The sequence below is a fragment of the Sylvia atricapilla genome, chromosome 11, assembly GCF_009819655.1.
Source record: "Sylvia atricapilla isolate bSylAtr1 chromosome 11, bSylAtr1.pri, whole genome shotgun sequence".
In the NCBI taxonomy this organism is placed as follows: domain Eukaryota; kingdom Metazoa; phylum Chordata; class Aves; order Passeriformes; family Sylviidae; genus Sylvia; species Sylvia atricapilla.
The window spans coordinates 1,966,264-1,990,202 of NC_089150.1; the positions used below are offsets into that span (position 1 = coordinate 1,966,264).

The following is a 23,939-nucleotide window of genomic DNA, read 5'->3' on the forward strand; positions in this document are numbered from 1 at the left end:
TCTTTTCCCCCCATCGTTTCTTTTTCCCACTGTCCACACACCTCGTGTGCAGCAGGCTGCGAGTCTTCTCACCGCTTCGTGTTTTGGTCAGAAGGTGATTTATTCTCACATTCAGGTTGTTACATTTTTCCTTTCTAGGTTTTCATGGAACAAATTTTACTGTTCACAGAGATTCACTCACCTTTCAGCCCAAAACTCGGGTGTTGTGTTAACAAACCTCATTTTGGCTCTGCTGCCGTTCGTTTGTTCCTCTCTTTGACTGCCCCAGGGGTCGCCCAGTCTCTGCTTTAACTCCTCCTTCTCTCTGCCTTTCTCTGACAAACATTTGCAAAGAATAAAATTCATTTTGTTTCCAAACTCACCTGGTTTTGCTGATCGTCGAGGTGGGACAAGGAAGTGTTTGAGTTTGTGATGTGTTTTAAACAGGCTGGCTGCAAAAAAATAAAAGAGTTTCACTTCCAATCTGTGCTGGCTTGACTGACCCAGAGAAGATAAGGAATAAAATTCTGATTAAAGTCTTCTCAGGTTAATCACTACCAGCATCAATTTAAATAAATCAATTTAAATCAATTCCTTGCTATTCATCTGCATGATTTGGGTTGTCATCCTTCATCCTGGTTGTGCAAAGGTTCCTTCAGACATGAGCCAGTGATTCAATCTGAGCAGGCACACCCGGCCCCTCTCAGGGCCAACAGCTGGAAATTCAAGCTCAGCACTCAGGGGAAGATCTCCCTGCTAAACTTTGTCCAAAATATCCATTTGGTCCATGCCAAGATCATAAATTTCAAGCTTTTGTCCTTAAAAATCCTCTCTCCAAGAGGAGTTGGACCCTGACGGCAATTTTGGGTAAAAGTGTTAATATTTTACCACCTCCACAGCCACTGCCCTGAAGCTGCACTTTGGTGGGACCTTTAAAGGAGTCTGCAGCCCTGAATTCTGTCACCTCTCCCAAGATTTCAGTAGTTCCAGAAATGACACCAAGGAGGCTTCAATTTAATCACCTCATTAAATGAAGCACCATCCTGTTCTTGTGAGATTTCCCTCACTAACAAACAGCACTTTCCCTCTTCCCTTGCTGCCTCCCACAAATTCCCAGGCACCTTCAGGAGAGTTTATTCCAAGGACCATCCATCCCAGGAAAATCAAAGCCCAAAAATGCTGATTTTTTTTTTAATCCAGCCTTGCTCCAGTGTTGCCATCTAGTGCTGCGAAAGGATATCCAAGGGAAATGAAATCCAAAGGAGTTTATTTCGTTACCATGGTTCTGTAGGAAAATTCCAACCTGCAACAAGGTTTATACACACAGGAGCTGCTCCCAGAGATTTTTTAACAGCACACCGAAAACCCCAGGGGTAAAAAGACATTCATAAAGTCCAGGAAGAGCTCTGCTCCAAATCCCTAAACTCCCAAAACAAGGAGCTGGATCTCCCCTTCTTAATGTTAATTAACCTTAATTGTTTGTCTCACACCTGAAGTAGAAAATAAAATGTAGAACCTTCACCAGCTTGACGTGGATTTAATTACTCAGTGATAAGTGACTGAAAAACTACTGAAAATTTGTGATACTTACTCAGCCAAGTCATCCTTTTACCCCAAAACTGATTCTGGAATTCTGGAAAATAAAAGCAGCCCTAGAACACAGCCTGGATTTCCACGGTGAGGCTGTTGGGAACTGCTGGAGTGAGTATTTCCAGCTGTTATCCAGCTTCAAGTACAAAAAGAGTTAAGATAGAGCCCATTATTTCCAGTCTCCTAAGCACATAAAAACCCCTCCATGGTTTTATCTAGAGGATGCAAACAACCTTTTTGGGGGGGGATTTATTTTTTGGGGTTTTTTTTTTGGATATCCAAAGTCAGAAGGAGAAGAATCTTGCTGTCACCTCTCATGCCCTAAGCCATGATAAACCAGTAAATATTTACCAGTAAAACCAGCAAAGAGAAGGTGGAATTTGGCAACCAACATTTTACATTATTACAGACTGAAACCTCTCCCTGGCAGAAGTCAGGAATCAACAACGAAAACGTTAAATGTGACGAAACGCTCCGACTGCCTGTGAGAGGTTTCCCCGGAGCTCATTCCACTTGGGATCAGGCCACAGACAGTTCTGGTTTTATTCACTTCACAACTTCTTCAGGCAGCTCAGCAGTTCCTCTTTATCCATGTGGTAGCCACTCTTTTTCCACTCCTCCCTCAGCTGCTGCAGCGCTGTCCCAATCTCCTTCCCCGAGGAGATCCCCATCCTGCGGAGGTCGTGGCCGCTGACGGGGAACGAGGGCACACTCCACTCCTGCATTGCTCTCAGCAGCTCCTCCTCTCCTTGGTACTTGAGCAGCTCAAAGATCTTGGAATTGGTGTGGGCTTCTCTAGACTGGGAGAAAAAAAAGGGAAAAAAAAAAAAAAAAAAAAAAAAGGAAAGGGTTCAGGATGAAACAGCAGAACCAAGTGTGCGCTCAGCAGTGTGCTAGTCCCGTTACTCCGTGTTAGGAAAGGTCTTGGCCAGGCTGGGACTGTGGGAGGGAGGAGCTCTCCTGCCTCCCAGGTGTGAAAACTGAGCCTTGAAGGCTCTGGGAGATCCCTTGGGGACTCCCTGAATCCCAGCTAATAGCTGGAATCCTCCTCCATCCCCTTTCCTGTGGGAGATCCTGCCCTCAGCATCAGGTGCTGCTCTGCAAGTGCAGAATTCACCTGGGAATTCCCTGAAATTCCCTCGTGGTGCTGTGGAAGAACATCCCAGGCTGCCTAAGGAGCAGTGGGCCTCGGGAAGAACACCAGGAATTGCACTGATTTTCCATCCACAATTCACAGCTGAATTTCACAGAAAAAAAACAAACCCAAAATCTCCTTGAGGTCCAGCTGCTGGTTCATATTTCAGCAGCAAACTGCCAGTTTCAGCTAAGGTCACAAGAAACTGGATGTGACATTTTTCACCCTGATTGGCTTTTAAATCAGTCCAAAAACTGCTCCAGAGCAATGGCTAAAATCGCTAAAATTCCAGAGAACTGCTAAAATACAGGAGGTTTGTTCTTTAGAAATGTCTAAAAACGAATTCAGTTGAGTGTGAAGGCCCAAGTGAAGCCACCTGAACTCCACTCACATCCATCAGGAGGTCCTGGTATGGTCTAAGTGGTTCTGGCCCCTGGGCTTTGGTTAATTCCTGCCTGTGCTTCAGCAAGAAAAGGCCAAGGTTCTTTTCTTCCTTGGAGATTTTCAGCCTCAGGTCCAGGTTTGTGACATCATCCTTCCCCTTGAACAAGGATGTCAGGACAGTCATGGGTTTGGGAGACAGATTTTGGATGTTTTTAGTGACTCTGGCAAATTCCTCTAAATTCCCATCAAGTGGTAGCCCTAAAAACACACAAAAAGTGCAAAGAAGTGTTAATTAGAAAAGTGGCTGTTAGCAGAGCATCAAAATAAAATCTAATTTCTGTGCAAACCCAAGTTTCAGCTCAATTTCCCACAAAATTCTGTCTGTAGAAGATATAGGAGTAGGAAATCAAACTTCATTTCACTTTACCTATGTACTGGGCAATATCCAGCTCATACATGACTTGAACCAAATGATTGACATGGTTTCCAAGGAGAATTTTTTTCAGTTCCACCCAAATCCTTTCTCCTGATATTCCAGCCAAGCCTTTGGCATTTTCTTTAATTGCTTGCAGTGTGTTAGGCTCATGATCTCCAGGTTTCTCTGCAATTCTTCCATAAAATCTGCCAAATAAAACCCCTGGATGTGAGATTAGAAAACTATTCCACTTACAATCATAACATCATTTGGGTTGGAAAGGAAATATGACAACTACAACTCTTTTTTACAGCACTGGTATCTTTTTGCATGTTTTTGAAACTTTATACAGTTTATTTACCAAGAAAAGGCAAAAGCTCTTACCTGAAGTATCTCAGGATTCTTAAATAATCTTCTTGTATTCTCTCAGTAGCCTTCCCCACAAATCTGATTTTCTTGTTTTTCAAGTCTTCATAGCCATTAAAGAAATCATAGAGAGTCCCATCCAAACCTAGAAAACATGAGAAAAACCCCAGAATATGAATTTATAAATGCGGCAGGCACAACGAAACGCTCTGATCTGGAAATGAGAAGCTGTGGGATTTGGTCTGTCAGATCATCTCAGGGACAGGATTCACTGGTGCAAAACTCAAATTGACTGCTTTGTCTCCATAAATGATTTTTGAAATGTACCTAAAAACATGGAGTTGACAGTGAGATCCCTCCTCTCAGCATCCTTGTGCCAGTCCGTGGTGAACTCCACCTCCGCGTGCCGTCCATCGGTGACAACATCTATTCGGAGAGTGGTAATTTCAAAATTCTGTTCATGGAGCTGCAAATCCCACAGACAGCAACGGTTACTTCAACACAGCCACCAAATGAAACGAAAGGAAAGGAGATGAGATGCAAAAGCTGCTCGTTTTTGCAGCCCTGTGTCTGTGGACACGTGCACAGCCAAGGTGTGCAGTGCTTTGGTGCAGAGCTGAGAAACAGCAGCTTCTGAAAAATGATCCTGGCATTATTTGTTTTCTACAGAGCCTGCAGAAACCTTCCTGCAGGAGATGGAGACTAAGAGCAAGGCAGAGGAAACAGGACTTGAGAGGAAATGAGGAGCAGGAAACATTAGGCTCATGTGTGGGCAGCCAACATTGTCTTTTCTGGTGACAACACAGCAGCATGAATGGGTTACATGCATTCAAATATGATAATTATGAAAAATATGATAATTCTACAATGAATAATGATAATAAAAAAAGATCACTCCAGGCTTTAAAACAGGGTCTCATTTAAACTCTTTGCTGTGACACTTTAACAAATAAGGAGGAAATTTTCTATTGGGCGTGCTGCACATCCCCAGACAGGTAGAAAAGATCCAAACAAATGCCAAACCAACCCTGGCAGTGATGGTTCCGTGTTTTTCTCCTTTGTTGTTGATCAGCCGGACTCCAGCTGCTGTGAACATCTCCTTCATCTCTGCTGGGGTAGCTGTGGTGGCAAAATCGATGTCCTGTGGTGTCACCCCGCTCAGTAAATCCCTCACGGCCCCTCCTGCTATTCTCAGCTCATAGTTCTTCTTCTCAAACAGCTCTGGGAAAGGAAACCAATCAGCAATAAACCCATGGCACAACCAGCCATAACCTGCCTTCTCACAAAATTGAGATTATAGATGTAGGAGTAGTATCAAATATGCAGGAAGCAGCAAATAATTGATGGCTTCATGCAAAATGCACTAAATCGTGGCACAGCTGAGCGCCCACAGGTATTCTCCCTGTCGTTCTGATTTACTTTTCTGAAAATCCAGCTATTGGCAGGTCTCTAGTTGGTCCTGAGGACTCTGGGCTGGGGATCATTTGGAACAGTCAGGGGAAAGAATATAGATTATTTATGGCAGGGAATAGTGAGCCATGAACCCAGATTTCTCCAGGAACAACAGAGCGTCAGGGAATCGACCTACAAAGGGGAAAAAAGGAACTCTGACACGTCCCTGGAGACTGGCTGAGAGTGCTGGGCTCTGGGAGCAGAAAAATGCAGGGAAGGCATGGAGTGACATGGCAAGGGGGAACGGCAGGAAGGTGACCGAGGGCAGGTTTAGGAGTGAGGATTCCCTGGGAGGCGGTGAGGGGCTGGGCTGGAATTCCCAGAGCAGCAGCGGCTGCCCCTGGATCCCTGGCAGTGGCCAAGGCCAGGCTGGACACTGGGCTTGGAGCACCTGGGACAGTGGGAGGCGTCCCTGCCATGGCACTGGATGGATCTTTACGATCCCTCCCGAGGACTGGATGGATCTTTACGGTCCCTCCCGAGGACTGGATGGATCTTTACGGTCCCTCCCGAGGCCAACCTCCCGCTCAGTCCCTTTTGTGGCTCCCGTTCCCGCACTCACCGGCCACGCTGCGCAGCCCCGGCGTGAAGAGCGCCTGGAACTGCGGCGCCTGCAGCCTCATGGCGCCGCTGCCGCCGTGCAGCCGCCGCAGCAGCCGCAGCCCGGCCCTGCGGGGCACAACCAAGAGCTCAGCCCACATCTGAGGGCCACGACCCAGAGCTCGGCCCACATCTGAGGGGCACGGCCGCTCCGCCGCCCCGGCCCCGCCGCCCCGCGCTCACTCACCCACCGGGGCGCAGATCCCGGATCGGCGGCGCCGGGAGATGAGCTCAGAGCCGCGCCGGGTTCCGGGAGGCCGCTGTGCTCTGGGAATGGGCCGGGCTCGGGAGGCGGCTCCGCCTTCGGGCCGTGTTCGGGGATGAGGCGGCTCCGCCTTTCGGGCCGGGCCCGGGGATGGGGCGGCTCCGCCTTTCGGGCCGGGCCCGGGCCCCACTTCCGGCTCCGCCCCCACTCTGCCATGCCCCGCCCCCGCTCCGCCCTGGCCCCGCCCTGCCTCATGCCCCGCCATGGCCCCGTCCCATACCCCGCCCATGCCCCGCCCACAATGAGCCCATGCCCCGCCCACACTCCGCTCCGAACCCGCCCATTTCCCGCCCTGGCCCCGCCCATGCCCCGCCCCCGGCCCCGCCCCCGCCCCGTTCCCTCAGCGCGGCCGCCCCGCCTGCCCTCAGCCCGCTGTGATTTATTAAAAACCGGAACGACCCCGTTGGAAAAGACCTTCATGATCATCACATCCATCCCAGCCCTAACACCTCAACTAAAGCACGGCACTGAGCGCCACATCCTTCTCATAAACGCATCCAGGGATGATGTCAGTGATATGAGCGATGATTGCTCATTTACAGCTGATGATGTGCAGTTGATAATGTCTAAACGCAGCTGAGCTCTTGCCCGCGTTGAATCACCCCCATTTTCACCAGTTTGGCGGGAGCTTTAATTGTATTCTGAGCCCCTCCAAGCTGGAATAACCTGGAATTCCAGGTTGTCCCTGAGGGTGAGTCCTTGGCCGCCTTCTCTCCCTCACACACAGCCCCAGTTCCTGCTGGGCCTTCCCTTGGCCCGGGTCGTGTTCCCTCTCCCGTTTGTGAGCCTGTGTTACCAGCAGTCATGGTGATTTGTTAAAAAAATATGGATATTGATCTAATACCAATATCCAACTATGACGGACAAAGACTCTCTAACAGTTTGAAGTTAGAAAGTGTATGTTTTTTACAACGCCGGGCAGCGTGAGGGATAGCTCCCAAATACACACCGCAATTTACAGATGATCCCAGGGTCTTTTTATGTACAAAAGTGTTGAATACCCAAGACACAAATGCATATTCATGACTCTGGTCCATCCCATTCCCCGCTTCGTATGGTAATTAGCCAAAAAGCAATTAAGCATGCGTAGTTTGTTCTTTGAAATGGGTCGGTGGTCCTTCTTATGGGGTGGGGTCTCAAAATGATGAAGTAAGATGCGTCTTCCTCGCTTTGCCTTTTTAACCTTTTAGTGTTGGTGACACCTGGATCCTGTTTTCTCAAGACTATCTGATTTATGATCACATTGTGTTCTTGGAGTCTATTGATTAAGTTGACAGGTCTCCTGATTTATCGGTTCCTTAAATCCGGCTTATGTTAAAAAAAGGAAGTTTCAGTGTAAAAGGGGAGTCTACGTCAGCAATGTCTAGTTTAACTAAAGTCCTTTATTCTTCAAAATGTAAAGGGAAGTCTATGTCAGCAAGTCCACGTCTACTTTAACTAAAGTCCTTAATTCTTTAAAATTAATATCTCAATGGAATGGGTTGGGCTGGAAGGAACCTCAAAGATAATCCCATTCCAACCTCCAGCCGTGGGCAGGGACACCTTCCATGAGTGTCCTCCAGGCCTGAACCCTTCCAGGGATGGGGCAGCCACAGCTTCTCTGGGCAGGGCAGAAGTCATCCAGCCCTAAGGATCGCACCTCAAAGCCTTCAGCACAATGTTTAGGAAGCTGCTTTTGCTTCCCAAAAAAGCTACTGGTGTCTTCATGGCTGTATGTCCAGAGCTTTGGAAAAGATGGCATTAAAAAAAAAAAAACAAAAACAAAAACAAAAAAAACCAAAAACTGGCCAAAACATGCACGGTTTTCCAGCAATGTCTGGGTTTGATTTTTTTTTAGGGGAAGAACAAATCGGGATGTCAGCAGTGTGGCTGTAAGTTATTTCTTTGCAGTCACTTATCACATTCATGCTCTTGAAAAATCATTAGAGAACTCTCAGACCATGAATATAATTAAAGCCATATGTATATATTTATATAATATATACATATTATAATATGTCTATATACATAAAATAATGTGTATATTTATTGTATATAATTAAATAAAATAAACCCATTTCTGGGCTGGACTGTGCTCGCACGGAGCCTTCCACCCCATGGTTAAATCCACAGTTCCCTTTTTCAAGACGTGCTTATCTCTCTTGTCCTGTGCCTTCTCTGCTGAGGTCCCAACCCCGCTGGCTCTTGAAAGGCAGCAGTTATAAAAGAAAGCCACAGGGAGGACACCCAGAGGATGGGGAACCACCAGAGCCGGCTCTTCCCAGGACTCTGAGATCCCCAGGTAACCTCCCGGCTGTCTGCTGGGCTTTGGCTCTGCCCCGGGCTCCTCTGAAGGCTGCAAAGGCTCTGCTTTTTAAAGTCAGTTTACACTGGGAAAAGCACCTGGAATCTTCTTCCTTGCTTGTGAGGGGTTTTTTTAAAAGGCTCTGCTTTTTAAAGTCAGTTTACACTGGGAAAAGCACCTGGAATCTTCTTCCTTGCTTGTGAGGTGTTGGGACACCTCAGCTGTAAGGGAGAAAATCATTGCTTTTGGGAGGCTGGTTTTTGTGCTTTGGATTTCTGCTGTCCTTCTAAAAGGAATATATATTCCTTGCACAAAGAGAATATTCTCTTTCTTCTCTGCTTATTATTTCTATAATCAAAACTTTGTCCTGAAAATTTACCATATCCATTTTTTGTGAGGAGCATAATCCTCTTGTAGCCTTCTAGCTACTGGCTTTACTTGCATACACTTATTTTGATTCTCTTTTCAGCAATTTCTCCCGTGAAACGGGGTGTCACAGACTGCAGTTTGTTCTCAGGGGTTGTGGTCTTACACAGCTGCAGAAATACAGCTTCCAAAAGCTGGGCTTTCAATCTTAGTCTGGCAGCAAGAAAAAGAAAAATGGCATTTTGGAAAACAAAGCAAGAAAAAAATAAACTGAAAAGAACAGGATAATCATCTAGGACTCATCTGAATTACAGTTACATTTTACATCCGATTTCTGGTCAGTAACATGCTGCACAGAAAATAAAGGATCTAATACATGCAAGCTTTTAAGCAGAAAAAAATATAAATCTTTACTATCTTTTAGAGAGTATAGGGGAAAAAAATCAGAACTCTTAACTTTTTGTGAACAAATTTAAAAAAATAATCCACAGGTAGCCAAACTCACTTTAAATAAACCCAAGGGAGAATCAGCTGTTGTAGTTATGATACTGCCTGAAACCAACACACTGACATTATTCAGGCAGATGTGAATGCTAAGGACTTGCAAAACATGAGGCTTTTAAAAGATCTTTTTTAAAATAATGTACTGAAGTCATTGCTTTTTTAAAGAAAAAGAAAAGAGAGAAAGCTCTCAGCAGTGAAGCTAATGAAGCTTCTTTCCCAAAGTTGCTTTCTTATTTTTGAGGGTATGAGGATAATGAATTTTTACTTCCAAACAGAGAGAAAAGTTATTAGAGTATGTGCCAGTAATTTGTGCAGGCATAAATGTGCGCTGTAAAGAATATTTTTCCCATTGTCTGTGATTTGCTACATTTTGGGAGAACCAAAATGCCTGGCCAAGATGTCATTCCATAACCCAATGTGCACAAAATCCAAGCCTGGCTCCCCAGGAATAATCCATTACCAAACTCCCGAGTTTCAGCTGCCTTTGTGCCCATTTGGGCTGTCAGGGAAGCAGAGGCACAAAATGTGAATATAGATAATGAGGGGAGTTGGACATTAAAAACACACTCTACTGTAGATGATGTGTCATTTTAATGAACTCAGCACTCAGACTGCATTTTGAAAAATAGTTACTGTACAGCAGAATTATTCCAACTGTGATCAGTGGGAGTGCTTCCAGTCCCTGGGTTATTCCTGCTCATTACCATTGGAAAATATTGTGTTTTCTGTGTGAGCAATTGCTGTAGTGCCCCAGGGAGGTGTTGAGATTGGGCTGGGAGGGTGCATTTCTCTTCAGTAAGAACAGTTTGGAAAGCTGCTGTTCTGAATGCCCATATTTATATGAGGTTATACATGAATGATTACGCAGATTTTTTTTTTTTTTTTTTTTTTTTTCTCCCTCACAGTAATTCAAGAAACAATCCATAGGAAAATGCCGGGTTTAAGCATTAAAAATTGATGTTCATTTAAATTAGAAACAAACAAAGCAGTTTCTCTTACAGCCAATAATTAACGGTGGAGAATTAGCCTTGAGGTGAGCAGTGACTGTGTCTTTACAGAGCTTTATTGGAGGAGTAACTAGAAAGTAAATCCCAGTAAGGAGCTATTTCATATAGAGTGAGAGCTAAAAATACTGTTATTTCTGTTCTTGGAGGAAATGGGGCTCTCCCCAAAGCCAGTCCACACAAACCTGACTCACTTTCCGTGGAGAAATGCTCTCATCCCATGGATGCTCTGAACATCCCCACATGAAGGTTTGAAACCAGCAGCTTCTCAGAGAGGGCTGGCAAAGGGAGCACCATGAAATGAGCTCAGTGGTACCTGTATTAATTTTAGCTCCCACAAGAAACATTTTCCTGCAAGAGAAGAAGAGTCTGTCCCTGCAAGGCAGCAGTTCCACTCCTTTGATCCTGGGGATGGATCATGGCCCGTGGTTTGGGTGTTCAATCCTTGCCTTGTGTTCCTTTTTAGCTCCTGTGCAATGGTGACAAAGCACATGTGTTGAAGCCTGGCTGTGTCCATCCAGCACCCAGAGATGACAGCCAGTGGGGTGACAGTTTTCCTGCTCCTCCTTTGGACAACAGACACACCTCGAGGTGCAGGAGGTGAGGAGCTTCCAGCTGCCAGGGCTGAGCTTTAGTGGGTGCCCAAGGTGCCTCTTTGTGTTCTGCACGTGGATAAAGCTGTCCCTGGCATGCCGTGGGCACAGGACCAGGGATGACCATTGCTGTCCTGCTTCCTGGGACTGTCCCCTGTCCCAAATTGTTCCCAGTTGGTGCCTGGTTTGCTTTGGGAGGACAAAAAAAATCTCAAATTTGTGAAGACACAACTTGTGTTGGGGTCTTCTGAGCCTTTGCAGGGCAGATTTCCTACTGCTGTGTCTGTGCTTGAAAACTGAACTCCTGGGCATCCAAGGCTGGAATCACAGGAGAAGGGAAGTGAGGGCTGATCATGGAATCCCAGAGTGGGCTGGGTTGGAAGGGACCTTCAAACCCACCCAGTTCCACCCCCTGCCGTGGGCAGGGACACCTTCCACCACACCAGGGTGCTCAGAGTCCCATCCAGCCTGGCCTTGGACACTCCCAGGGGTGCTGGTGGCCCTCAACTGCCTCGTTTTTGGCAAATAAAGGAGGGCAGGCTCTGAAGAACTGGAGGGAAGCAAATTGATCATTTCACTGCCATTTATATGCTACCATTTTCCCCAGCATGAGATCCTCCTCATTTCCATGGGAGCTCCAGGAACCCTTCTTGTCCTGTCATTTCAAATTATTGTTCCCATCCTTCTGTGTTCTCTTCCATTTGTGCTTAATTCCTCTGTTCATCATCTTGGTTCTCCTCTCACATGCAGCTTCTCGTGGCTGTCAGCCTTCTCTTTGAAAGCCCCCCACGTTGCCTTCTCCTGCCAGCTGATGTGGGTGAGAATTGTTCATGCAGTTGATCACTCCATCAGCCCCATTCCTTAGGTGCCTCTGTGACAATGAGGACCAAGATGAAAACTCTGAACCTAATTAACAAGACAAATGTAATGTATCATACTAATTTTCGAGTTGAAAGTGTTGTAAAAATTTAATTTTTTAAGCTAAGTTTTAATAATCTCTTATTTGATGGGGTTTTGGTTATTTTAAGGATTTTTTTTTTTTTGGTCAAGTATTAGAAATAATTTACAAGGGAGAATGTAATATTGACATGAAATGATTTGCATGTGTTGGTCACTGCTTACAAACAGCTATTGCTCTAAACAATTCACTGGATTGACATCCATGGATATTTCTGTTTCCTCCCTTCCAGTTCAGGTCTTGCCACCTGTTAACTTCACCCTCACAGTGTCTGCATTAGCACAAGTGCTGTTACACTGGGAGCCAAACCCTGCCCAGGAACAAAACAACTCCACCATTCGATACGATGTGAAAATCCTGAGCCCTGTGCCCGAAGAGGTAAGAGAAAAAAATAAACCAAAGATCCTAAGAAGGCTAAATCCCTCCCTGCTGTTCTCTTTTATCCAAACACTGCTTTGGGAGCTGCAGGGGCTCTTCCCTCTCAGCCATCCCTATGGGCACAGCTCTGCTGGGACGAGCCTTGGGAATTGCACTGCTCACCTCGAGGAGAGGATGGATCCTGGCTTTAACTGGCTCCCCCATTCAGCTCAACTCACTGAACTCACCCCAGTGTCTGTCTCAGTCTCTGCAGGTCCCTTATTTTGCCTGCCAGCCCCCGTGGTGTTTATTTGATGTTTTTTTATTCCAAGTATGACACCGGGAGGACTCACAGCGTGCGAACGGCGGCGCTCCACGACGGCTTCTCGGCACGCGTGCGGACCCTGCTCCTCCAGGAGGACCTGGAGGTCTGCAGTGACTGGCTGGAGGCAAACCTCCCACCTCTGCCAGGTCAGGAAACCTCAGGCAAGGGCTGGATTTTGTGCTCTGCCCCAATCTGTGGACTAAACATTAAAAAGTGACAAATTTAATCCTTTCAAATTAAAAATAGGGCATTTTCCGCTCTACCTGCCATGAAAGGATTTAGCCCAGAACTTTCTGTGCTGCAGCGGAGCCTGGAGTACAATCTGGAGGTGCAAAATGTCAGTAACACCAATAAAATTTTCTGCCAATGCCATGCTGAGGCTGAGTTACCTAGAGCAGTGCACCTGAGGTTATTTTGCCCTGTTCCATGTGAAATATATGGTGCTGTGTGGCACAGCTTTACTCACTCTGTGTGGGAATCTGCATCCTTCCCAACCCACAGACCCACGTGGATAAGGAGGAGAGACACAGCAATAATATGGAAATTTGGCAATTTAGAAATATCTGGAATAATCTGGAAATTTGATTCATTGATTGATTGATTCCAAACTGGAATCCAAGTGTTTTAGCAACAGGAATGTGTTATTATTTTTGCAGTGAGGTTTTCTCTCTGCTCTGCTGCAAATCGGTTCCTAAAAAAACCCAAAATAGATATCAAAAGGATATAAAAAAGGTATTTAAAGGTATTCTATATAAGAAAGGTGTTTCTATATAGAAAGGTATTAAAAGTAGCAGGCTCTGTCCTTCCTCCCATCGAGCTCTGCCACAATCACTGGATCTCAGTTTCAGCCAAAAATAAAAGTTTTGCTAAAAATAGATTCCTTGCCTCTCCAGGTGCTGCAGGGACCTCTGTCACCAACTTGTCCTGTGTCACTCGTGTCACCATCCCTGGCAATGTCTCTCTGTGCTGCACGTGGCTCCCTGGCCAAGGGGCACCTGAAGACACCAAATACTTTCTGTTTTACAGGTTGGTCTTTGCTCCTTTCCCAGCCAGCAGTGAATTTCTTTTAAGAGCAGCACCCTGTCTCACCAGCATTTTAATTTAGGTACGAGGCCCACACTGAGGAATGCCCCACTTACACCAAAGACAAGTGGAACAGGAATATTGAGTGCAGATTTTCAAGGACTCAGATTAAACCTGGAGAGATTGACAACCTCATTGTCATTCACATTAATGGCTCCAGCCAGCGTGCTGCAATCAAGCCTTTTCAGCAGTTATTTAACCAAAATGCCATCGGTGAGTAGTAATATATATTAAAAAAAAATCAAAAATGTCTAGCGGGATTGTGAAAATGTGAGGAAATTCTGAGTGGTTCTTGATGCAGGTGAAAGGATGTGTTGATTTTGTATAGTCATCTTCAGGAAATTGGAAGCAATAATGGGATTGTTTTAGCTAAATTTGATTTTAATCATCTCTTTTAGATTGTAGAATGGCATAACTAAAAGCTAGTAAAGGCAATTAGTTTTTCTGTTTGTTTGCCAAAGCATTATTCCCAATATTGCTTTTCAGTTGATTTAATCAATATACCTCAGCACACAGTTTTTATTACCCTTAATTTTGCAGCCTTTCTTTAAAAGGAATAAGACACGTGGTGTTCAAGGCAACTCTGTCCTCTAAAGGAAGGCATTAGAGTATGGAATAAAGGGAATATCAGCCATGATTGTCTATCATCCATCATCAACACAAATAATTTACTTTCCCTCATTAGTTCCATGCCTGTTTCTTTTTTGGTAAACAGATAACAGTTCTCTTTTTCACTAAGAAAAAAAAAATCACATATTTTCATCTTCAAAATCATTCCCATAACAGCAGCTGAATTTCTTCAATTTTTTTCTATTTTTCTATAATTTACCTGACTACATCTGCATTTTCTTCTTCCTGGAAATGAAGTGTTTCTAACTGTTCTATCATTCCTTTAATACTTCTGTGAAAGTTAATTTAATAAGTTCCTCTTTCCCCCTTAATCTAATTTTCCAAAACTTCTAAGTGGATTTTCCAAACTATTTTCCTGTAACTATTACCAGCAATGTAGTTACTCCTCCTAAATCCTTATCTTTTCAATCCAAAAAGGGAAATAGATTCAATAATTATAGGACCTACTTGGAAACACTATCAGGTTATAAAATGCTCCAGTTTTTAGTATTTAAACTTCTCTCTGTAAATAACTCACCAGTACTGTTTTCTTTTTTTGCAGAGAAAGTGAATATTCCCAGAAATATCACCATATCCCTGCAGCAGAATGATCTCTTGGCCATGTGGGAGAAGCCAATTTCTCCTTTCCATGAGGAATGTTTTGAATATGAATTTTATCTCGTCAACCTGAAGTCAGGTAACAAGCAGGTAATTGCTCTTCCAGCATCCAAGATTATCCAACATCCTTGTCCTCTCCAGCTGGAATTTACCTTCCTCTTTTCCTCAATGCCTTTTACATCTGCAACAAACCATCCCCAAGGAGCTTGGGGAAGCAGGACAAAATTGGATTTTTTCCATTTGTGCATCTGGATTCAGAACAATTTTTTACCCATCTCGAAAACGCTGCATTGAGAATCTGGAGGAAGAATGGAAAAATTAGGCTTTTTTTTTTTTCTTTGAGAAATTTTCCCTGGAATTTTGGTGTGTTAGAAGTCCCACCTATAAAAATGGAGCTCTTACCTCCAAAGCAAAGCCAGCTGCTCACAGTGAATAAAAACCATGAAAAGATAAACATGGTTTAAACTTGTTATCTAAATGGCTGAGTCTTAATTGATCTCTTAACAGCACAAATCCTTTTGCTGACAGATCCTGAGAATCCCCTCCAACAGCTTCCGAGTGCGGGTGGATGTCAGCAGCAGGTATTCCATCAGGATCAGGGCCAACCACAACCACATCTGCCGTGCCACAGGCTTCTGGAGTGACTGGAGTGAAATCATTTATGTTGGTAAGAATTCCCTTTATTCCATTGCTGGGCAGCAATGGAATATTTCCCATTATTACAGTGGAACATTTCCCATTATTACAGTGGAATATTTCCCATTATTCCATTGCTTGGGAGCAATGGAATATTTCCCTTTATTCCAGTGGTGAGGAGCAATAGAATATTTCCCATTATTGCCTCATCAGGAGCACGTGCAACATCCTGGAATTCCAACAGGAGACAGGAAAACAGGGATTTGAAGGAAAAAAAAACCTTGTCAATGCCAAGGAGATTTAAATCTATTCCATTAAAAATGAGCTCCTTGTGAGAAGGCTGGTTTTAGGCAATGCTTTGGGAATATTTCCAGAGACTGATTTAAACTCAAGGCCTTTTCTTGCATCACTTCAGTTTTTTCAGGTGTTTCCCTGCCCTCATTGTGATGTTCATGCTGGAAATAAAAATGAGAGACCATGTCAACCATTAATTCACTGAAATTATCCCACCCCTTCAATGCTGAGGGAAAAAAAGAACATGATCTTACATGTTTTAGCATCCCCATTGCTGGGGAGCAAATGCTGCCTAATCAGGAGCATCACAGGATTTTAACAGGAAACAGGGCTTTGAATTTAATTTACTGAAATTATCTCACCCTTTAAATGTTGGGGGGAAAAACAACATGATTTTAGCATCTTTGGAGCCTGATCATTTGCCCCACTGTGTTTTGTGTTTCCTGCTTGCTGAGCAAGTTGTTCTGGAAATAACAGTTCCTTTATCACTGCACGTTATCAACTGTTTGTTCTTAGACATCCTCCTCTGCTCTTATCTTTGGAGTTTCTTAACTTCCTTGTTTTCACTTCAAAAATACTCTGTTACACTCTCCTGTTTACTACATTTCCCCTCTGGTATCACAAATTTAAATTTGCAGTGTTTTGCCTCCTTTCCCCAACCTGGCCTCCCCACCTGGCTCACACAGAAAACATGGAAAATTCATTCTGATGGCAAAACAAATTTGGTCTTCCCTAAGAATTTATTTAAATCTCAACAATATCCAAGGCCAGGACCAGATGTTAAATCAGTTTTTCCCATGGAAAGGGGTTTTTAGGGGCTTGTTGCAGTTCATTGGCACAATAACTTTCTCAGCTACTTGTTCTCTCCTTTATGCCAAAATGAAAGAAAATCTTTGTTGAAATCAGAAATTGAGTGCCATGGAAACTCTTCTGGAAGCTCTGCATTTCTTTTCTTACTCTAGGCATCAAGTCCTCAAAATCTGCACCTTCATTTGTGATCTGAATACAACCACATTAAACAGCTGATGAAATAATGACAATATTTAAATTCTAAACACATTTTAAATAATCACTACTATAAGAATACATTTAATTTCTGTTTCCTTTTTTTTTTTTTTTTCTTTAAAATTCAGGGCAAAATAAACTGGAGAATTCCACAGCCTGGATGCTCACTCTGCTTTGTGTGTCCACGTCCTGCACATTCCTGCTTGTTGCTATAATATGCAAAATGTAAGTAATTAGCATATTTATTTTTTTTAATTGCAACATAACCAAGGACCAGGCATTCAACAAATGGGGGGGGGGTGTGTGTCACAAGCTTAGCTTAATTCTGAGAAAAAGCCAAGTTTGCCTAAATATACAGAGCAAAAATAATCAGCCTCATTAATTATCAGTAATAACATTCAGCAAAATTGGTGGAGTAAGAGAGTTATTCAATTTAATCTTAGACAACAAATCCCTATATTGAGTGAGGTGAATTTGTTAAAATTTGTTAAAAATCTGTCCTTATCTCATCTCTTCACTTAAAAGCACCTGGTTGGGTCAGTGATTTCCCCAGAAATCTTCATTTATCCCTGGTGAAAGCTGCTCAGAGATTTCAAAATACCCAAACCCCTGGTGTTTGCTTTGAGCATTTGAATTACTGAATTTATTTTTAATTATACAGAGGCTCTGGATGCTATATAGTAAAGGCCAAAACTCCTCAAATGTGCAGTGAGGAAGCCCAGCTACACTTTGGATTTGTGTCTGTGACAGTCAAATCATAAGTGATGGATTAAAGGATCCATGCAATTAGAAGTTCCTCCCTGAAACATGCAGCAAGCAGCAATTGGAATTGTTATTTCCACAATAAACACAGCTCCCTTTAATGGAAGTGCTAATTCCTTATTAATTTCTTCAATGCCTTTTTATTTCTTGATCATCCTGCTGCATCCTTGGCTGTTTTCCTCTCTGTGCTGTGTTTCCAGTATCCAAAATCTTGTGTGCAGGGATGTTCTGAGGGGATAACTGGTCTTAACTCTGCCTGTGTGACCTGTTCTCAGGGCAGCTGAATTAGCAGAGCTCTGCTCAAGGAAGGATTGTGGCAGGAACAGCACAGATGTCTATAAATAAAAATAATATGTTGAACTCCCTGGGGAGTTTGTTCCTGTGTCACACACTTGTCCCCAGCTCTGCAGCCTTGATGTCTCGCTGAAAATCCCCAAGTTTGTCTTACTCACATGGTTCTTTTATGGATTGACCTGTAGCTGCTGGAGGTTCCTCCCCTGCTCCAGCATCTTCTCCAGCTCTCTCCTCTCCTCTCTCTTTGGGACAGCAGAACCAACAGCAGCTAGCAGCAGTCACACTGCTCCACATCCTCCTGTGGAGTTCTGCAAGCATTTGAATATTACATTTACCCCCTCTGGAGACCCTGGAACACATACAGGGTGAGAAATAAATCCAGGGTACAATTCTACTCAACTTGGAGGTGCTGTACTAATGCACTTTATGATTTTAATCCAAATTTCTGGGAGCTTTTCCAGGTTCAGCTGTTTGCTGCTACCTTGGCTGCTTCCAGGAGTTTCTCTCCAGTATAAAATTCCCCAGCATCCAAGGGCTCATTACCTTCTCTCTGTGCCAACGTGATGAAAGTTTTACCTCCCTCCTAACACTGAATTTCATGGAGCTGCTCACCTTATTCCACCCTTCCATGCTGCTCCTTGTCCTTCTCTAATCCCCAGCCTGCCCTGGGAGGATGGGGAAGTGTGAGAAGATGAAACACAGAGTTTGTACCTGCAGATATTAAAAAAGAGAAAAATCGAGCAGGTTTCCTAGATCACAGTTTCATTAGTACTCTCTGTTTTTACTGCTCTTGAAAATTCATGGAGTGCACTCTGCAATTCAAGCCACGGAATCGTTTCAGATTTCCTGCGATTTGCAGCCATTAGGAGGAATTTCATTACAGCCAAGAAGTATATAAATTTTCTGTGCACTTGCAGGCATCAGGGATAAAGCCCCACCATTTGGGAGGAGTGCTGCAAGGCAAAGGGGCCCTCTGGGACTGTTTGGGCAGGCTTTTCCCTTCACTCACGATGGGCTTGGAGTCCTGATAAAAACCACAATTGAATGTTTTCCTGGTTTGCCCTCTGCCTTTAGCAGTGAGCAGCTTCTGTGCTTCCCTAGGAAGATCATCTTCTTCCTGGAGGTGAGCCCACAGCAGGATGGAGTCAGTAATTTGTTCTGGCACCAGGGCTCTCAGTGCCCTCCTCAGCCCAAAATCGGGGTGGTCACCCCTGTTCTGCCCCCACGAGCAGCACTCACCTGCCAGCTTTGGGAAAACTCCACGGGGAATCTCAGGGGAGCCACTCTGACACAGAGTTCAAACAAATCCTTCCTCAGGCTCATCACAGAGCAAGGAGAGCTTGTTCTCCTGCCTGCTTCTCTTGGTTCCTCTCTGGCCTTTTCACGTCACAGCCTGTGGGAAGGGTGGGAATTTCAGAAAGACAGACGCAGCACAAAACCCAGAGACCCTGAAATGCTGATTTAAGGCACGAGGCTCCTGTGGGGTGTGTCCAAGGCCTGAAGTGATCATGGAAAGGCTGTGCCTTCACCTGTGCAGACAGACACACCTTTTTGTGTGTGCTTTTTGTTAATGACATGACTTTAATGACTTTTCAGTGACCTCCAAAAAAGAACAGAACCATTCTGAGGGCACCACCCCAGCAAATCCTCCCTGCAAAGCAGCCCCCATGGACACACTTCTGCCTCATTTCTCATAAAATTTCTCTTTGGGCACCCTTCCTTAAGTGTTCCCCTTCCAGAAGTGACGTGTCATTTATGCTTTTTGCTGCCTCAATAAATAATTTCGATAAGGCTCCATCAAAATCTTTCATTGGCAAACAGCACGACCAGAAACACGCCAATTCCAAGCAGAACCAACGATTGTTGGGTACTTTGTACAGCAGTGGAATAAATCAGAGCTGAGATGAGCTGCAGGGGGAATGATGTGGCCTTTTGATGAGTTTGTGAGAGCTGGTGAGGTGTAGGAGCTGTGAAGACAACAATGCAAAGCCACCCTGGGTAAGGGCACAAAGGCCCTTAGGAGGAGAGCTGGGAGGGGTGGAGAGGATGGAGATGATGCCAGATGTTACTGAAATAACAATATTGGCACTCATCCTGCCCCACTCCTGAGCTCCAGCAGCAGCAGCCACTTTCCTGTCCCACCCCAGTGGTGGGGAACAAACAGCCTGGCTGCTCCTCTGCACCCAGCAGTGCCTCTGCTGTGTCCAGCATTTCAACAACAACAAAAAAAAATACAAATGTTTTCCCCAAAACACCTCACAGCCTGTTTTTCCTCCCCATATTCCCATTTGGGGCTGGGCAATTCCCTCCCAAAGCCTCATCCCCCTGCAGCAGAGGGGAGAGCTCCCACAGCTCCTGTCTGTGGGGTGAGCAGTGTGGTGTGGCCCTTCACCTGATAATTAGTGAAGCATCAATGTCACCTTCAATGCAGCAGCAGCTCAGCCAGGAAGCTTTAGCTCCAAGCTCATAGACAGAAAATATTATTCCTCCTCACCAGGAGAATAGTAATAGGATAAAGGTAAACTTGACAGAACTCAGAAAGCTTCTGGAAGAAGAATAGCCCTAAGAACATAAGCACTGAACTAAGCAGACATCAGCTGTTGGAATGAATCAGCCAAGCTTCCATTTTCCTCATGCAAAAAGCCAGTTCTTTACCCACAAAACTCCTATCTACAGGAAATTTCAGCAGGCACTGTGTTAAACCTGCTGTCAGCAATACAGTGAAACTCACTTCCTTGGTCAGTGAGGGCTGTGGTGTTTGTCCATCAAATCTTCTCTCTCTAGAAAGGTTTACATTTTTCCTTTGTGGGTTCTCATGGGACAAATCTTATTGTTTGCGCAGGTGCATTTGTTTTTTCACCCTCAGAATCGATTGTTGTGTTAAATTAACTTCTCATTCTCAAAGCAGCCTCACCTGGGAACTTGCAAATTGCTCTTTAGCTGCACTTGAAAGAAATGACAAGCCAGCTTTGGCAATTTTAGCAGAGAGAGGCCTGATTTCATAAAGCCTTTCTTTTATAATTGTTCTACCTGTCTGAGACAATCAGCCAGGGGGATTGTCCCAAAATCAACAGGGCAGAGGAGCAGATCTGCCCTTGTTCCCAGCAGCCCCACACCATGAACACATCCCTGCATCCTCCAGAACAGACCCTGGATACCAGTTCTGGGCTGAGCACTCTTCACTCAGGCCAAGTTCCCCTTAAAACCTGTCCCTTTTGGACAGGGTGCTGTCCAGGGCTGGAGCCAGCCAGGTGTTTCAGCACCTGGAATGTGAGATCTGAGCTCTGCCACCTATCAAAGACAAGGAAAGGTTCTGTCTGCAGCAGCTGCTATCACAAACCCCCTGTGCTGCCAGCCCAGGGGGTGTCAGGCAGGGAAGGGGCTCTCAGAGGGCGTCAGCAGGATGAGCTATCACAGCCCTGAGCAGAACCATTTGCTCTCAGCTGTCCCTGGTGCCCTCCCCTGCCTGCTCCCGGCTCCCTCAGCACACAATTATTCGTGGCTGCTCTCCTCCCATGTTTCACTGGCAGTTCATGTCCAGAAACCAAAGCCTGAGCACGAGGCAGCTTGTCTTGGCTGTCCACACGAGGTACATGACAGCAGAGCCCTCGGGAGGAGCAGCAGCCTGAACAGCCAGGTCAGAGGCATTCATTTCTCTCCAGACAGCCCTGAAAGCTCTGGCAGTGGATGGGAGAGGCTGGGGACAGCCTCAGCCACCTCCTCCTTGTCACCTGCCTGTCCCCAGCGCTCAGAGGTGTCCTGGGAGGGTGGCACAGCTCGCCCAGCCCCAGTGGGGACCATTATCTCTGAGTGGAGGTGCTCCTGGGGCTGAGCACCTGTGTGATTTATTTCCCCGTGTCCCTCATCCCCCAGGAACAGCGACTCTCTCACATCCCTCCACTGCTGTTTCTTACAGAAACCACGTCTGGAGTAAACTGTTCCCTCCAATCCCAACGCCCAGCAACAAATTCCGAGACCCTTTTCCAATTGACTACGAGGTAAAAGAACTTTTTTTTTGGTTTGTTTGCTTGCCTTTTAAACAAAAAGAATGTTTTTGTTTGTGTGCTGCTTTTTCCCCCTAAGGCTGAGAGCGAAGAGAGTCATAGAATCATAAAATCTCAAAAAGATCTCCAAGACCATTAAGTCCAACCCCTTGGCCACTAAACCCAGAGAATTCAGCAGTTCCTGGGGCTGTTTTTGCCACCCTCACTGCTGTGGCAGATTGTCACCTCGCTCTGTGGCTGCTCCCTTTGCCCAGGACAGGTCCCAGTCTGCTGCAGCTGAGCATCTGGCTGTGTTTGCAGATGTTGTGTTTTGGGAAGGGCTCAAAATGAGCACAAGGATGAAGTGCTATTGTCCAGTGCTCTGTTCATGTACCCTGAAGTTCAGGCACACCTATGGCTGTGGTTTTTGTAGGGAAATGCAGTTTTTCCCCATCCAGGCAGAGAGCTCTGCCTTGGCAGAGACTGCAGGGTGACTCCTGGAGACCTGAGTGTGTTCAGCCTAACAATTCAAAATGCTTTGCTCCTACTGTTAAGCTGGACTTAAGCCTGTCTGCCTTTGCTGTTCCTTCTGATAAATACATTTACCTCACAGATAAGATAAACCCCCTCATTGTCTGCTCAGGGGAAGGGCTGCTCAACAACTTCATTTTCATTTGTCCCCTTGGAACAAAGGGGTTGATTTTTTTGCATGTTGTTCTTACTCCAGGGTCTGCTCAAGGTAAAAAGGCTTGAAAGATGATCATAAAATTTTTGTTTTGAATTAAATGGTGTAAAATACCACAGCTTGGGGCGTCCCAACTGAGAATACAAGAAAAGGCAAATATTAATGCTGCAGCTAGAAAATGTGAGCTTGGAGAGGCAGCTTCACGTTCTCAGAAGCAGCAGTGCCTTGTTTTCGGTCTCTTTGCTCAAAGTGAGCTGGATGTGGGGGGTGACACCAGCCAGAGGCTTTGTGCTGGCACCACAGCCACAAGGAGAGGTGAGGACATCACCCAGGGCCCCGCTGAGGTCACCAGGGAGAGGGAAGATGTTTGCTGGGGACACTCAGTTCCTGAATTCGGTGTAAACAAGGAGGAGGTGACGAAAGCCCTGCACGGTGGTGGCCCGTGGGAAGCTGCTGGTCCCTGCTGTGTCACCTGTCACCCTGCAGGGCTTCCCAGCAGCTCAGCCACTGCTTCTGCTCCCTCCTGCAGCTCTCCAGCCCTGCACACTTGTTTGTGCAGCTCTGTCAGGATGGGCTTTGCTGCTGTGGATTGAGAAAAATTCCCAGCACCCCAAACCACGATCCCTCACTGGAAGGGTGGTCAGGGCCTGGAAAAGGCTCCCCAGGGAAGTGCTGGAGTCACCAGCCCTGGAAGTGTTCAAAACCCACCTGGTTTTTGGATGTGGCCCTTTGTGATGGGATTTAGTGGCTGTGGTGGGATCTCATTGAAGGCTGCCCTTGATGATCTTTTCCAGCCTTAATGATTCCATGATTCCGTGTCCTTCAGCTCCTCCTGGGCTCTTTGTCCTTGGCTACAGAGGGGTGGCCACTGTGGTAAAAGGTGACAGATGGGGGATTTGGGGGTGCAGGGCTCGAGGGACAGAGGATGAGCAGTTCTCTGAGAGCTTCAGCCGGAGGGTGAAAATCCCCCTGTTAAACCCAACCCTTCTGAGCTCCTAAACCACCAAACACTTCGGGTTAATCCCTCTCTAAATGCACCAATTCGAACACTTGACACTCCCCCAGCCCAAGCTCCCAGCTCCAAGGGCTGTTTGCTTTGCAGAGAGCACGGACCTGCACCAGCTCCACGGAGACCGAGGTGAGCAGCCTGGCTGAGGGCTTCTCCTGCAGTGTCCTCGATGACTCCGTGTTCTGAGAGGCTCCACAGTGTCACCCACCACCGTGTGTCACCTCTCTGTGTCCCTGTTCCCACTGAGGAGCAGGATTTGCCTCCACCAGGTGCCTTGTTACCGAGCAGGAAGCACCAGCTCAAGCAGGATTTAAGTTCGTGGTACAAAGGCTGGGTAGATAAAAAACAAAAAACAAAAGACAACCAAAAAAAAACCCCCCAAAA

At 45.6% G+C, this 23,939-nt stretch overlaps 2 protein-coding genes across 6 annotated transcripts; one reads left to right on the plus strand and one right to left on the minus strand.

Annotated features, from left to right (window-relative positions):
• Window positions 1–1,218: 1,218 nt before the first annotated feature.
• On the minus strand, window positions 1,219–6,264 carry TRNT1 (tRNA nucleotidyl transferase 1). 2 transcript variants are annotated; one of them, XM_066327153.1, is made up of 8 exons: window positions 6,113–6,264; window positions 5,884–5,990; window positions 4,897–5,090; window positions 4,197–4,335; window positions 3,888–4,014; window positions 3,516–3,709; window positions 3,096–3,346; window positions 1,219–2,369 (listed from the first exon to the last, which is right to left on the minus strand). In XM_066327153.1, the coding sequence occupies exons 2-8, from the start codon at window positions 5,942–5,944 to the stop codon at window positions 2,121–2,123; spliced, it is 1,215 nt and encodes a 404-aa protein (XP_066183250.1). In that variant the 5' UTR covers window positions 5,945–5,990; window positions 6,113–6,264; the 3' UTR covers window positions 1,219–2,120. The 2 variants fall into 2 exon arrangements, with proteins under 2 accessions (XP_066183250.1, XP_066183249.1); XM_066327152.1 differs by lacking the exon at window positions 6,113–6,264 and having other exon boundaries at window positions 5,884–6,106.
• A 2,086-nt stretch (window positions 6,265–8,350) lies between these two features.
• On the plus strand, window positions 8,351–23,923 carry IL5RA (interleukin 5 receptor subunit alpha). 4 transcript variants are annotated; one of them, XM_066327156.1, is made up of 11 exons: window positions 8,351–8,467; window positions 10,811–10,944; window positions 12,128–12,273; window positions 12,585–12,723; window positions 13,471–13,603; window positions 13,683–13,873; window positions 14,832–14,977; window positions 15,416–15,554; window positions 16,951–17,047; window positions 21,795–21,876; window positions 23,649–23,923. In XM_066327156.1, the coding sequence occupies exons 2-11, from the start codon at window positions 10,875–10,877 to the stop codon at window positions 23,739–23,741; spliced, it is 1,236 nt and encodes a 411-aa protein (XP_066183253.1). In that variant the 5' UTR covers window positions 8,351–8,467; window positions 10,811–10,874; the 3' UTR covers window positions 23,742–23,923. The 4 variants fall into 4 exon arrangements, with proteins under 4 accessions (XP_066183253.1, XP_066183254.1, XP_066183251.1 ...); XM_066327157.1 differs by lacking the exon at window positions 8,351–8,467 and having other exon boundaries at window positions 10,732–10,944; XM_066327154.1 differs by lacking the exons at window positions 8,351–8,467; window positions 10,811–10,944 and having other exon boundaries at window positions 10,962–12,273.
• The last annotated feature ends 16 nt before the right edge of the window (window positions 23,924–23,939 follow it).